The 9,431-nt window shown below is 46.2% G+C and overlaps 2 protein-coding genes across 3 annotated transcripts in view; both read left to right on the top strand.

Annotated features, from left to right (window-relative positions):
- PRMT5 (protein arginine methyltransferase 5) overlaps window positions 1–3,639 on the top strand; it is a 12,232-nt gene extending 8,593 nt beyond the window's left edge. Inside the window, exons 13-17 of the mRNA XM_003801910.2 lie at window positions 173–282; window positions 527–620; window positions 791–907; window positions 1,095–1,159; window positions 3,099–3,639. Coding sequence (XP_003801958.1) covers window positions 173–282; window positions 527–620; window positions 791–907; window positions 1,095–1,159; window positions 3,099–3,251 — 539 coding nt within the window. The 3' untranslated portion in view covers window positions 3,252–3,639. The remainder of the gene's footprint in view (window positions 1–172; window positions 283–526; window positions 621–790; window positions 908–1,094; window positions 1,160–3,098) is intronic.
- A 1,925-nt stretch (window positions 3,640–5,564) lies between these two features.
- RBM23 (RNA binding motif protein 23) overlaps window positions 5,565–9,431 on the top strand; it is a 24,575-nt gene continuing 20,708 nt past the window's right edge. For both annotated transcript variants that reach the window (XM_023508164.1, XM_012812833.2), the window contains exon 1: window positions 5,565–5,726. The gene's annotated coding sequence lies outside the window, so the exon portion shown is untranslated. The remainder of the gene's footprint in view (window positions 5,727–9,431) is intronic.

Below are 9,431 nucleotides of genomic sequence, written 5' to 3'. Positions count from 1 at the left end.
GGTTGCAGCCATCATTGTTGTTTGGCGGGCCCGGGCTGGATTCGAACCTGCCACCTTAGGTGTATGTGGCTGGCGCCTTAGCCACTTGAGCCACAGGTGCTGAGCCGCTTCAGTTAATTTAGACATACCATTTCCTTCCCTTGGAAATTAATTTGATCTTCCTGCTGTGCAGATGATGGTGTGAGCATTCCTGGGGAGTACACCTCCTTTCTGGCTCCCATCTCCTCCTCCAAGCTATACAATGAAGTTCGAGCTTGTCGAGAAAAGGACCGTGACCCTGAGGTAAAGAACTACTCTTTTGGAATGAAGTCGTCTTTAGCCTTCTTTTTCTCTATTTGCTTCAACTACTTTCTGCCATTGGAGACAATGAAGAGATGAAGAAGTTGGGGGTGACGGAAAGTTTTTGAAGTAAAACCATACTTTTATAATCTTTTTCTGTATCTCTTAAGCTTGAGCTTTTTTCCTTGGGGAAGTAGGTATCTCTTGCCTATCTTTTCTAGCTCTTGTTCTCTCTCACCTGGGACAGGCCCAGTTTGAGATGCCTTATGTGGTACGGCTGCACAACTTCCACCAGCTATCTGCACCCCAGCCTTGTTTCACCTTCAGCCATCCCAACAGAGGTAGGTTTCTGTATGGCTTTCCTCTGTCTAGAGGAGTATGAGCTCACCTTCCTGCTTTCTTCCCTTACTAAATCTGCCCTATTTAGGCTTCCTTCTTGGGTCTTGCTGATGATTTACCAAGTTGTCTAGGACTTCTGGCCCCTCATCACCCACACACTCTTTTCTGACAGATCCTATGATTGACAACAACCGCTACTGTACCTTGGAGTTTCCAGTGGAGGTGAACACAGTACTGCATGGCTTTGCAGGCTACTTTGAGACTGTGCTTTATCAGGACATAACTCTGAGTGAGTGTCTGGAGTAGTTGATGACAGGGCATGAGGTTGTGCTGCCAGGCAGATTCATGGGATCCCCAAAGTCAGTGAATGGAGATCTTTGATTACTTTTTTCCATGACCACAAAAGAGACCTTCCTAAACCTAACAAAATGCACAGTCATGGAAACCTCCATTTTTTCATTATTTTGTCCACACAGGTATCCGTCCAGAGACTCACTCTCCTGGAATGTTCTCATGGTTTCCCATCCTCTTCCCTATTAAGGTAGGAATTACCTTTAGAGACTCTGTAGATTAAGGAGTAAATTCTGCTGTTGGTGTTCTGCCTCTTTCCTTCTCCCAGGAAGATACTTGGCTATGACTCATGTTCTCCTCTCACATGTGCTTGGATCCCAGTGATAGGTATTGGCATTATCTGCAGTGGGCTTCTACCTGGCCTCTCCACATTTGTTCTGGCTACTCTTCTGTCCATTCTCTACCTTGAGCAAGAGTCATCTTTATTTATTTTAATTTCTTTTTAAGAGATGGGGTCTTACTCTTGCCCAGGCTGGAGTACAGTGAGTACAGTTCACTATAGCCTCAAACTCCTAGGCTCAGCCGATCCTCTTGCCTTAGCCGCCCAAGTAGCTGGGAATATAGACATGCATCATCAGAACCAGCTAATATTTTCCAATTTTTTGTGGAAACGGGGTCTTGCTATATTGCCTAGGCTGGTCTCGAACTCCTGGTCTCAAGCCCCTGCCTTGGCCTCCTTAGTAGCTGAGTTTACAGTGCCAATGTACTCAACCCAAGTCATCTTTAAAAACTCCTATCTGTTAATACTTGATATATTTCATAGTAAAAAACAAAACAAAACAAAAACTCAGATGGCCAGGCACAGTGGCTCACGCCTATAATACTAGCATTTGGGAGGCTGAGGCAGGGATTGTCTGAGCTCAGGAGTTTGAAACCAGCCTGAGCAAGAACAAGACCCCATCACTAAGAAATAGCTGGGTGTTGTGGTGGGTGCCTGTAGTCCCAGCTACTTGGGAGGCTGAGTCAAGAGAATCGCTTCAGCCCAAGAGTTTGAGGTTGCTGTGAGCTGTGACGCCATGGCATTCTTACTGAGGATGACAAAGTAAGATTCTGTCTCAAAAAAAAAACTCAGATGTGCTTTCTGCTCCTTAAAACCCTTCAATGTCTTCCTGTTACTCTTAGTATAAAAATCAAAATCCAGGCGGTGCCTGTAGCTCAGTGGGTGGGGCGCCGGCCCCATATACTGATGATGGTGGGTTCAAACGCGGGCACCTGCAATCCCAGCTACTTGGCAGGCTGAGGCAAGAGAATCGCCTAAGACTAGGAGTTGGAGTTTGCTGTGAGCTGTGATGCCTTGTCACTCTACTGAGGGTGATAAAAGGAGACACTGTCTCTACAAAAAAAAAAAAACACCACAAATCAAAATCCAGGATATGGCTAATAAGATTTGGTGTAGGCCAGGCCCAGTGGCTCATGCCTATAATCCTAGCACTCTGGGAGGCCAAGGTAGGTGGATCACTTGAGCTCAGGAATTTGAGATCAGCCTGAGCAAGAATGATACCCCATCTCTAAAAAAAATAGCTGGGCCAACTTGTGGCGGGCAGCTGTAATCCCAGCTACTTGGGAGGCTGAGGCCTCCTTAAACTCAAGAGTTTGAGGTTGCTGTGAGTTAAGATGCCATGGCACTCTACCAAGGGCATCAAAGGGAGACTCTGTCTCCACAAAAAGACTTGGTGTAATCTTGTTTTGCCTGCCTTTTCAGCCCTGTGGACCTCTTTTTGGTTCCTCTAAAACCCCATCTTCTTTCCTACCTCAGGCTTTCAGACCTGTCTCTCTCCTGGAACTCTCCATTTCCTGTAAAGTTCTTTGCTTGTCTGCTCACATACCTAACTTATAATGTAGGTCTTTGTGAACATATATATTGTCCTATAAACTTACCCTGACCTCCTAGACTAGATTAGTATTCTCTTTCATAGTAGTTTTATAGCACCCTGTACATGTTCACAGTACTATGACACTTTTATTTGTTCCAATGCCTGATTATTTATTGTTCTGATAGATTTCAAATAAGTTTCATGAGGGTTGGAATAGTCTTGTCATGTTTATCATTTTCTTTCCACTCTTAACCTTAATACGTTACCGTATATAATTCATTACCTCCACCCTGAATCTCCTGTTTTTTCTTACAGCAGCCCATTACGGTGCGTGAAGGCCAGACCATCTGTGTGCGTTTCTGGCGATGCAGCAATTCCAAGAAGGTCTGGTATGAGTGGGCTGTGACAGCACCAGTTTGTTCTGCTATTCATAACCCCACAGGTCGCTCATATACCATTGGCCTCTAGTTCTGTGTGCAAGTATCCAGAGCCTTAGAAGCAGCTTCAGGTTCTGCTCCAGTAGCACAGAAGGTGCTATGAGTCACCTTGCCCACCAGATAGGAGCATTTGGATCTGCTTTCCTACCGTACATCAAGGTGGGCAAGGGATAAGAATTAATTGCAGGGCCCAAGCCACCAACCTGTGAAGACCTCAGGCCAGGGCAAGAGGAATTAGTGCTTGATCTGAAGCTACACATTCAGCCTCAAGAGCTCCCTGGTGTGGTCTGGAGAACATATGGTTGGAACAGATTTTCAGCCTTTCCTCAGTCCTTCTCCATTCTTGTTTTGATGGTTTTGTGTAAGAAGAAATACAAATAAAGTTATGGTCCTTTCCTGCTCTACCCTGCTGCCCTCTGCTGCTGTTTCCCACACCTCACTTAGGCCCAGGTATATTCAGATCTGTGCCCTTATCAAGACCCAAAGAGGCCTAGCTGTATTCCCTAGTTAGGAAGCTGAGTGCTGACTCTTGGACTTCTGCATATAGGCCTTTCTGAGCAGCTACTGTTAGGTCTTTCCATTAGAACCTGTGCTTAGGCTTTTCTTTGGGGATGAGGCATAGAGTTTGCTGCCTTGGAGAAGGAAAGATGGAATAGTGAGTGAAGCCAGCTTCTCTTCTGCATTCTTTTTTTTTTGAGACGGAGCCTCAAGCTATCCCCCTGGGTAGAGTGCCATGGCATCATGCTCACAGCAACCTCCAACTCCTGGGCTCAAGCGAGTCTCCTGCCTCAGCCTCCCAAGTAGCTGGGACTACAGGCGCCCGCCACAACGCCCGGCCATTTTTGGCTGCAGCCATCATTGTTGTTTGGCAGACCCGGGCTGGGGATTCGAACCCGCCACCTTAGGTGAACGTGGCTGGGGCCTTAGCCGCTTGAGCCACAGGCGCCGAGCCTCTTCTGCATTCTTGAGTTGCTGCAATGCCAGCTTGGCAGCTACCTAGATATCTCTAGCACAAAGCCACCTATTTTGTTTGCATAAAATTAGTGTGTTAGATAAAGTCTTAGGAGCTCATCTAACCCAATTTTCCATTTTACAGAGAAAGAATTTGAAATTGGTACAATGCCGTGATATTAGCGTCCAAATCGGAACTGGCACTCAGGTCCCCTGACTCTGGCGAGTCTCACTTTGTCACCCTTGGTAGAGTGCTGTGGAGTCACAGCTCACAGCAACCTTCAACTCCTAGGCTTAGGCGATTCTCTTGCCTCAGCCTACCGAGTAGCTGGTACTACAGGCACCTGCCATAACGCCTGGCTATTTTGTTTGCAGTTTGGCCAGGGCCGGGTTCTTGAACCTGACCCTCAGTATATGGGGCGGGCGCCCTGCTCACTGAGCCACAGGCGCCACCCTGACTCTGGCCTTTTCCATGTTACAACCATGTATCTGGTAACTACTTAGGCAGCTGAAGTCTCTTAGGGGTACTGGAAGCCCTTGGACAGTAGATCTTTAGAGATGAGGACTCACCCTGTTGCCCAGGCTAGAGTGCAATGGCACAATCATAGCTCACTGCAGCCTTAAAGCAATCCTGACTTGGACTCCTAAAGTGCTAGAATTATGCCAGGCCTATTCCTTCTTTCTGGTTAGAGGACTCAGTGTACCACTTGAACCCAAAGTCATTTAACGAAACGCCAAAGTTTACCTTTGTAGTGGGAGATGACACATCTCGGGCATTGATTTGAACCGAAAGTATGTACCTTGTGAGACCAGATAATTACGATGAGGTAGAGTGTGGAAGTAGACACATGGCGAGACCTGAGTTCATCAGGTTGGAAACACAGATCAGGAGGAGGTAGTTAGGGTTGTGTAGGCTGCCCGCTTAGAGTGGGGGTGTGGAGTTCAGAATCCATGGCGGGAAATGCAGCTGCTCTCCAGTACGCTGTTGCCAGGAAGACCAACGTGACCCCTTTAAATCTGAATAGGGGCAGTTAAAGATGTCTAGCATACCTCCTCGCTGGCTCCGCCCCTCGGTTTGACTTTGTCTCCGCGCGCTCCGGAATCCCAGCTCTCACTCTTGTCCTGGGTCCGGTTCTCCCCACCGACTACGAGTGATTTAACCAATGAGAGCGTGATGAGCGGCTTTCGAAGTACACTTCCGCTTTCCTTGAGTCTAGGAGAGGTTAGCCAATCAATGAGAATGATGGTTGCTAAGAAACATTTGAGTTTGCTCCACCCATTTTTGGATCTTTAGCCAATGAGAAACTGTACTTTGGGCTGTTGCTACGAAAGCTGTGAAGTTAGTTTCCCAGCCTCGTATCTCGGCGCATGCGCAGATAAGGGAAGGTGCTGGAAGACGGCGGAGTTGTCGCCATTTTGCGGGAAGAGGAGTCGCGTCTGCTGCTGTGCTGCTTTTCCTGCAGAAACTCTAGGAAATTGCTGAGCTTCGCACCCCGCAACACACCCAGAGGAGCGGATAAAACCGGGACCCCCCCACCGTGGGGACCCGGAACTGGTGAGAAACCCTGAAATCTCGTTTCCCCTATACGTCACCTATGCGTGACGTTGCCACATGGCGCCTCCCCCTGACGTCACAGGCAGAAAATGGCGTCATGAGCGAAATCAGGGAAACTTAAAATTTAAAAAATATTTTTTTGGTTCAAATTTTGATCTGGAAGTGCTTGTTACCTAAAGGTCACCTACTGGCAGGACTTTAGAGGCGAATCTGTTCGTGCCTATCTCCCCCCGATAAAGATGCAGTTTCAAGCATCCCAGTGACTTATCTCCAGGTCCCTTGACACTTAGGGTCGCCCATCTTTGGGAGGGAGTATTGCCCTTCCACGGTCTGAGAGGACACTTATGATTAGTTTTCAGCCACTCGTGCCATCACTCAGAGGGAGATAAGGAAATTGAGATTTCTTTCTCAGTCCCCAGTTTTTTGAAGACTTAATGTTCACCACGTTGTCCTATGTAGTTTCTTTCACTGTGTCGCCCTCAGTAGAGTGCTGTGGCATCACAGCTCACAACATCCTCAACCCTTGGGCTTAAGTGATTCTCTTGCCTCAGCCTCCCAAGTAGCTGGGACTACAAGCGCCTGCCACAACGCCCAGCTATTTTTTGGTTGTAGTTGTCATTGTTGTTTGGCAGGCCCGGGCCGGGTTCAAACCCACCAGCCCCGGTGTATGTGACTGGCCCCCTAACCACTGAGCTACGAGCACCAAGCCACTTTTTACCTTTTTGGACTGTACATAACCATAAGGAATATGGTGAAGCCACATATGTGGCTTGAGCACTGGAACAGTAGTTCTCGTAAAGATGGTGTCACTTGGTTACTGTAGGACGATTTTTTTAAAAAACATAACCGTGGCTCAGTGCCTGTTGCTCAGCGGCTAGGGCGCCAGCCACATACACCGGAGCAGGCGGGTTTGAATCTAGCCCATGCCTACCAAACAGCAATGACAACTACAACCCAAATTAGCCAGGCGTTGTGGGAGCAACTGTAGGCCCAGCTACTTGGGAGGCTGACGCAAGAGAATGGCTTAAGCCCAAGAGTTTGAGGTTGCTGTGAGCTGCGATGCCGTGGCACTCTACCCAGGGCGACAGCTTGAGACTGTCTCAAAAGGAAAAAAAAATAAAACCATAACCTTGTTTTTTTTACACAGCATGGAGGAGACAGTCCATCAAGTAGTGTTTTTATCTTTCTCATTGTTCCTGTTCTTAATTAAGCTGCCTTCAGTTCGGAGTTGTTTGTGCCCAGCTCAGTGACGGGAGGTGGTGCTACCATCACCCCTTGGACTGCAGCATTTGCTGAATTCTTCCTGAACTGGGCTGATAGTGTTTCTTCACTCTCTCTGCTCCTTGGGTAGTGGGGTTTACCTACTGCTTGGGTCTTGACCATGTTATGACAAGGTCCATGCACCACCATGATCGTGGGTTCTTGATGCAGTTTTTGGAGTAGGATGGAAGAAAACCCCATACTCTATGTATGAATGGGATTGACTGCTTTGGCCTATGTATGAATGGGATTGACTACTTTGGCCTACTCCTATATGCAGTTTTTGGAGTAGGATGGAAGAAAACCCCATAGTCTATGTATGAATGGGATTGACTACTTTGGCCTACTTTGAAAATTACCTACCTGAAAATGCCTAGTGTTTGGCATTTTATTGCTTTAGGACATCTAGAACGACACTAAACCCAGTGAAACTGCAAGTTTCAAAATCATGCATTATGTTGTATATATCTCTGTAAATAGATTCGTTCGTTTGTTTCTGAGTTAAAACTCCTTTCATAGAGTTCATTTGTAGATGCCTGTCAAGTGAAAGATTTTTGTGCCCATTTTTTAGAGTGTATTTAAATTCATTTTTTTATTTCAGAATATTAGGGGGATACACACAATTTGGTTGCATGAATTGCTTTTGTACAGTTTGAATCAAAGTTATAAGTGTGCTCATCACCTAGATAGTATGCACTGTGTCCATTAGGCATGAATTTACCTATTCCCCCCACCTGTTTGATTTCTGATGAGTGTTATTTCCATATTTGTGCACATGGTAAGTTACCCCTTCCCTGTGCTAGTACTCAGCAATGAGCAATTCTTAAAATCAGATACATTTTATTTGGAGAGGAAAAGGGAGATTCCAAAAAATAAAAGGGTTTGTATCACTTAGATAATTTATATAGACTTGGCAGCCAAAATGACTGGAAGGAACAGCTTGAGGATCAAAGACTTATTTTTAGAATCCTTTTTCCACAGTGAACCAGATAGTACATATTACAGCTAGTCTGTTTCCTGATACTCTTAAGGTATATACTGTACATGACATAGCTGTAGAAGCCTGGCAATAATGTATAAGTAATGAGACTGATTTTTTTGATAAATCTAGTAGAATATTTAGAAGTAGACATCTTTATATACTATGTCCTTTTTTTTTTTCTAGTTCCTTTAAGATTTTTTTTGTGGAATCTCCACTGTGAAAAGTTCTAAGGTCGCCTTAACTATCAGCCTAAAAAGGGGGCCACCCAAGTCTACAGTTTCACAAGTGTCTCTGAAGCTGACTTCCCCAGAGTGTCCTGTGGGGGTGAGGGGCGGAGGGTGGGGCCCTTGATCCCTTGAGACTTATAATGGAGATAGCAGCCTGCCAAAGGAATTTGCTGCTGTTAAAGATGTTTCTCTTCTCCTATCATCCAGAATCCTGGTAAATCTTTTTCCCATAAAATTGGTTAACATGAACCAGAAACATTCCTGCCTGAGCCCCTATTGTACTGTCCACCTGGGGGTTTATTTCATTGTTATGCTGATTATTCCAGGGAAAACTCACCCAAGAGTCATATGTGTAGCTTAGTGCTGGTTTTTGGTTTTTGTTTTGTTTTTGTTTTTGTTTTTGAAACAAAGTCTCACTTTGTCGCCCTAGGAGGTGGGTGCTGTAATGTCATAGCTCACAGCAACCTCCTCTAACTCTTGGGCTCAGGCTGTTCTCTTGTCTCAGCCTCCCCAGTAGCTGGGACTGCGGGCACCTGCCATAGAACGCCTGCTCTTGAACCTGTGAGATTGGGCAATCCTCCCGCCTCCGCCTCCCAGAGTGCTAGGATTACAGGCACTGCACCAGGTTCAAGCTGGGTTTTGTAGTTTCCTTAGTGAATCTGTTTTGAAAACAGGTCAGGGAACAAAACTTGTTTATAAGGGGAAAGAAAGTTGGGGGTGAATTGGCTCACATTAGACTCCCTCTAACCTGTAGGTTCTCTGGCACTCTGGGAGGCTGAGGCTGGTGGATTGCTTGAGTTCAGGAGTTCAAGACCAGCCTGAGCAAGCAAGAACAGAACTGATCTCTAAATAAAATAATAATAATAATAATAATAACAAGGTGTGGCTCAGCACCCATTGCTCAGTGGTTAGGACTGGTGGGCCTGCTAAACAACCATGACAACTACAACAAGAAAATAGCTGGGCATTGTGGCAGGCATCTGTAGTCCCAGCTACTTGGGAGGCTGAGGCAAGAGAATTGCATAAGCACAAGAGTTTGAGGTTGCTGTGAGCTGTGACAGCATAGCACTCTACTGAGGGCAACATAGACTCTGTCTCAAAAGAAAAAAAAAATACCTGGGTGTTGTAGTGGTTGCCTGTAGTCCCATCAGGAGGCTGAGGCAAGAGGATCACTTCAGGCTGGGTGCCTGTAGCTCAACCGGTTAAGGTGCCAGCCACATACACCTAAGGTGGTGG

Source organism: Otolemur garnettii, unplaced genomic scaffold (assembly GCF_000181295.1).
Source record: "Otolemur garnettii isolate 467f Iridium unplaced genomic scaffold, OtoGar3 scaffold00225, whole genome shotgun sequence".
Lineage (NCBI taxonomy): Eukaryota > Metazoa > Chordata > Mammalia > Primates > Galagidae > Otolemur > Otolemur garnettii.
The sequence above is the reverse complement of the archived record's forward strand: the minus strand, read 5'-3'. Positions and strand labels throughout refer to the sequence as shown.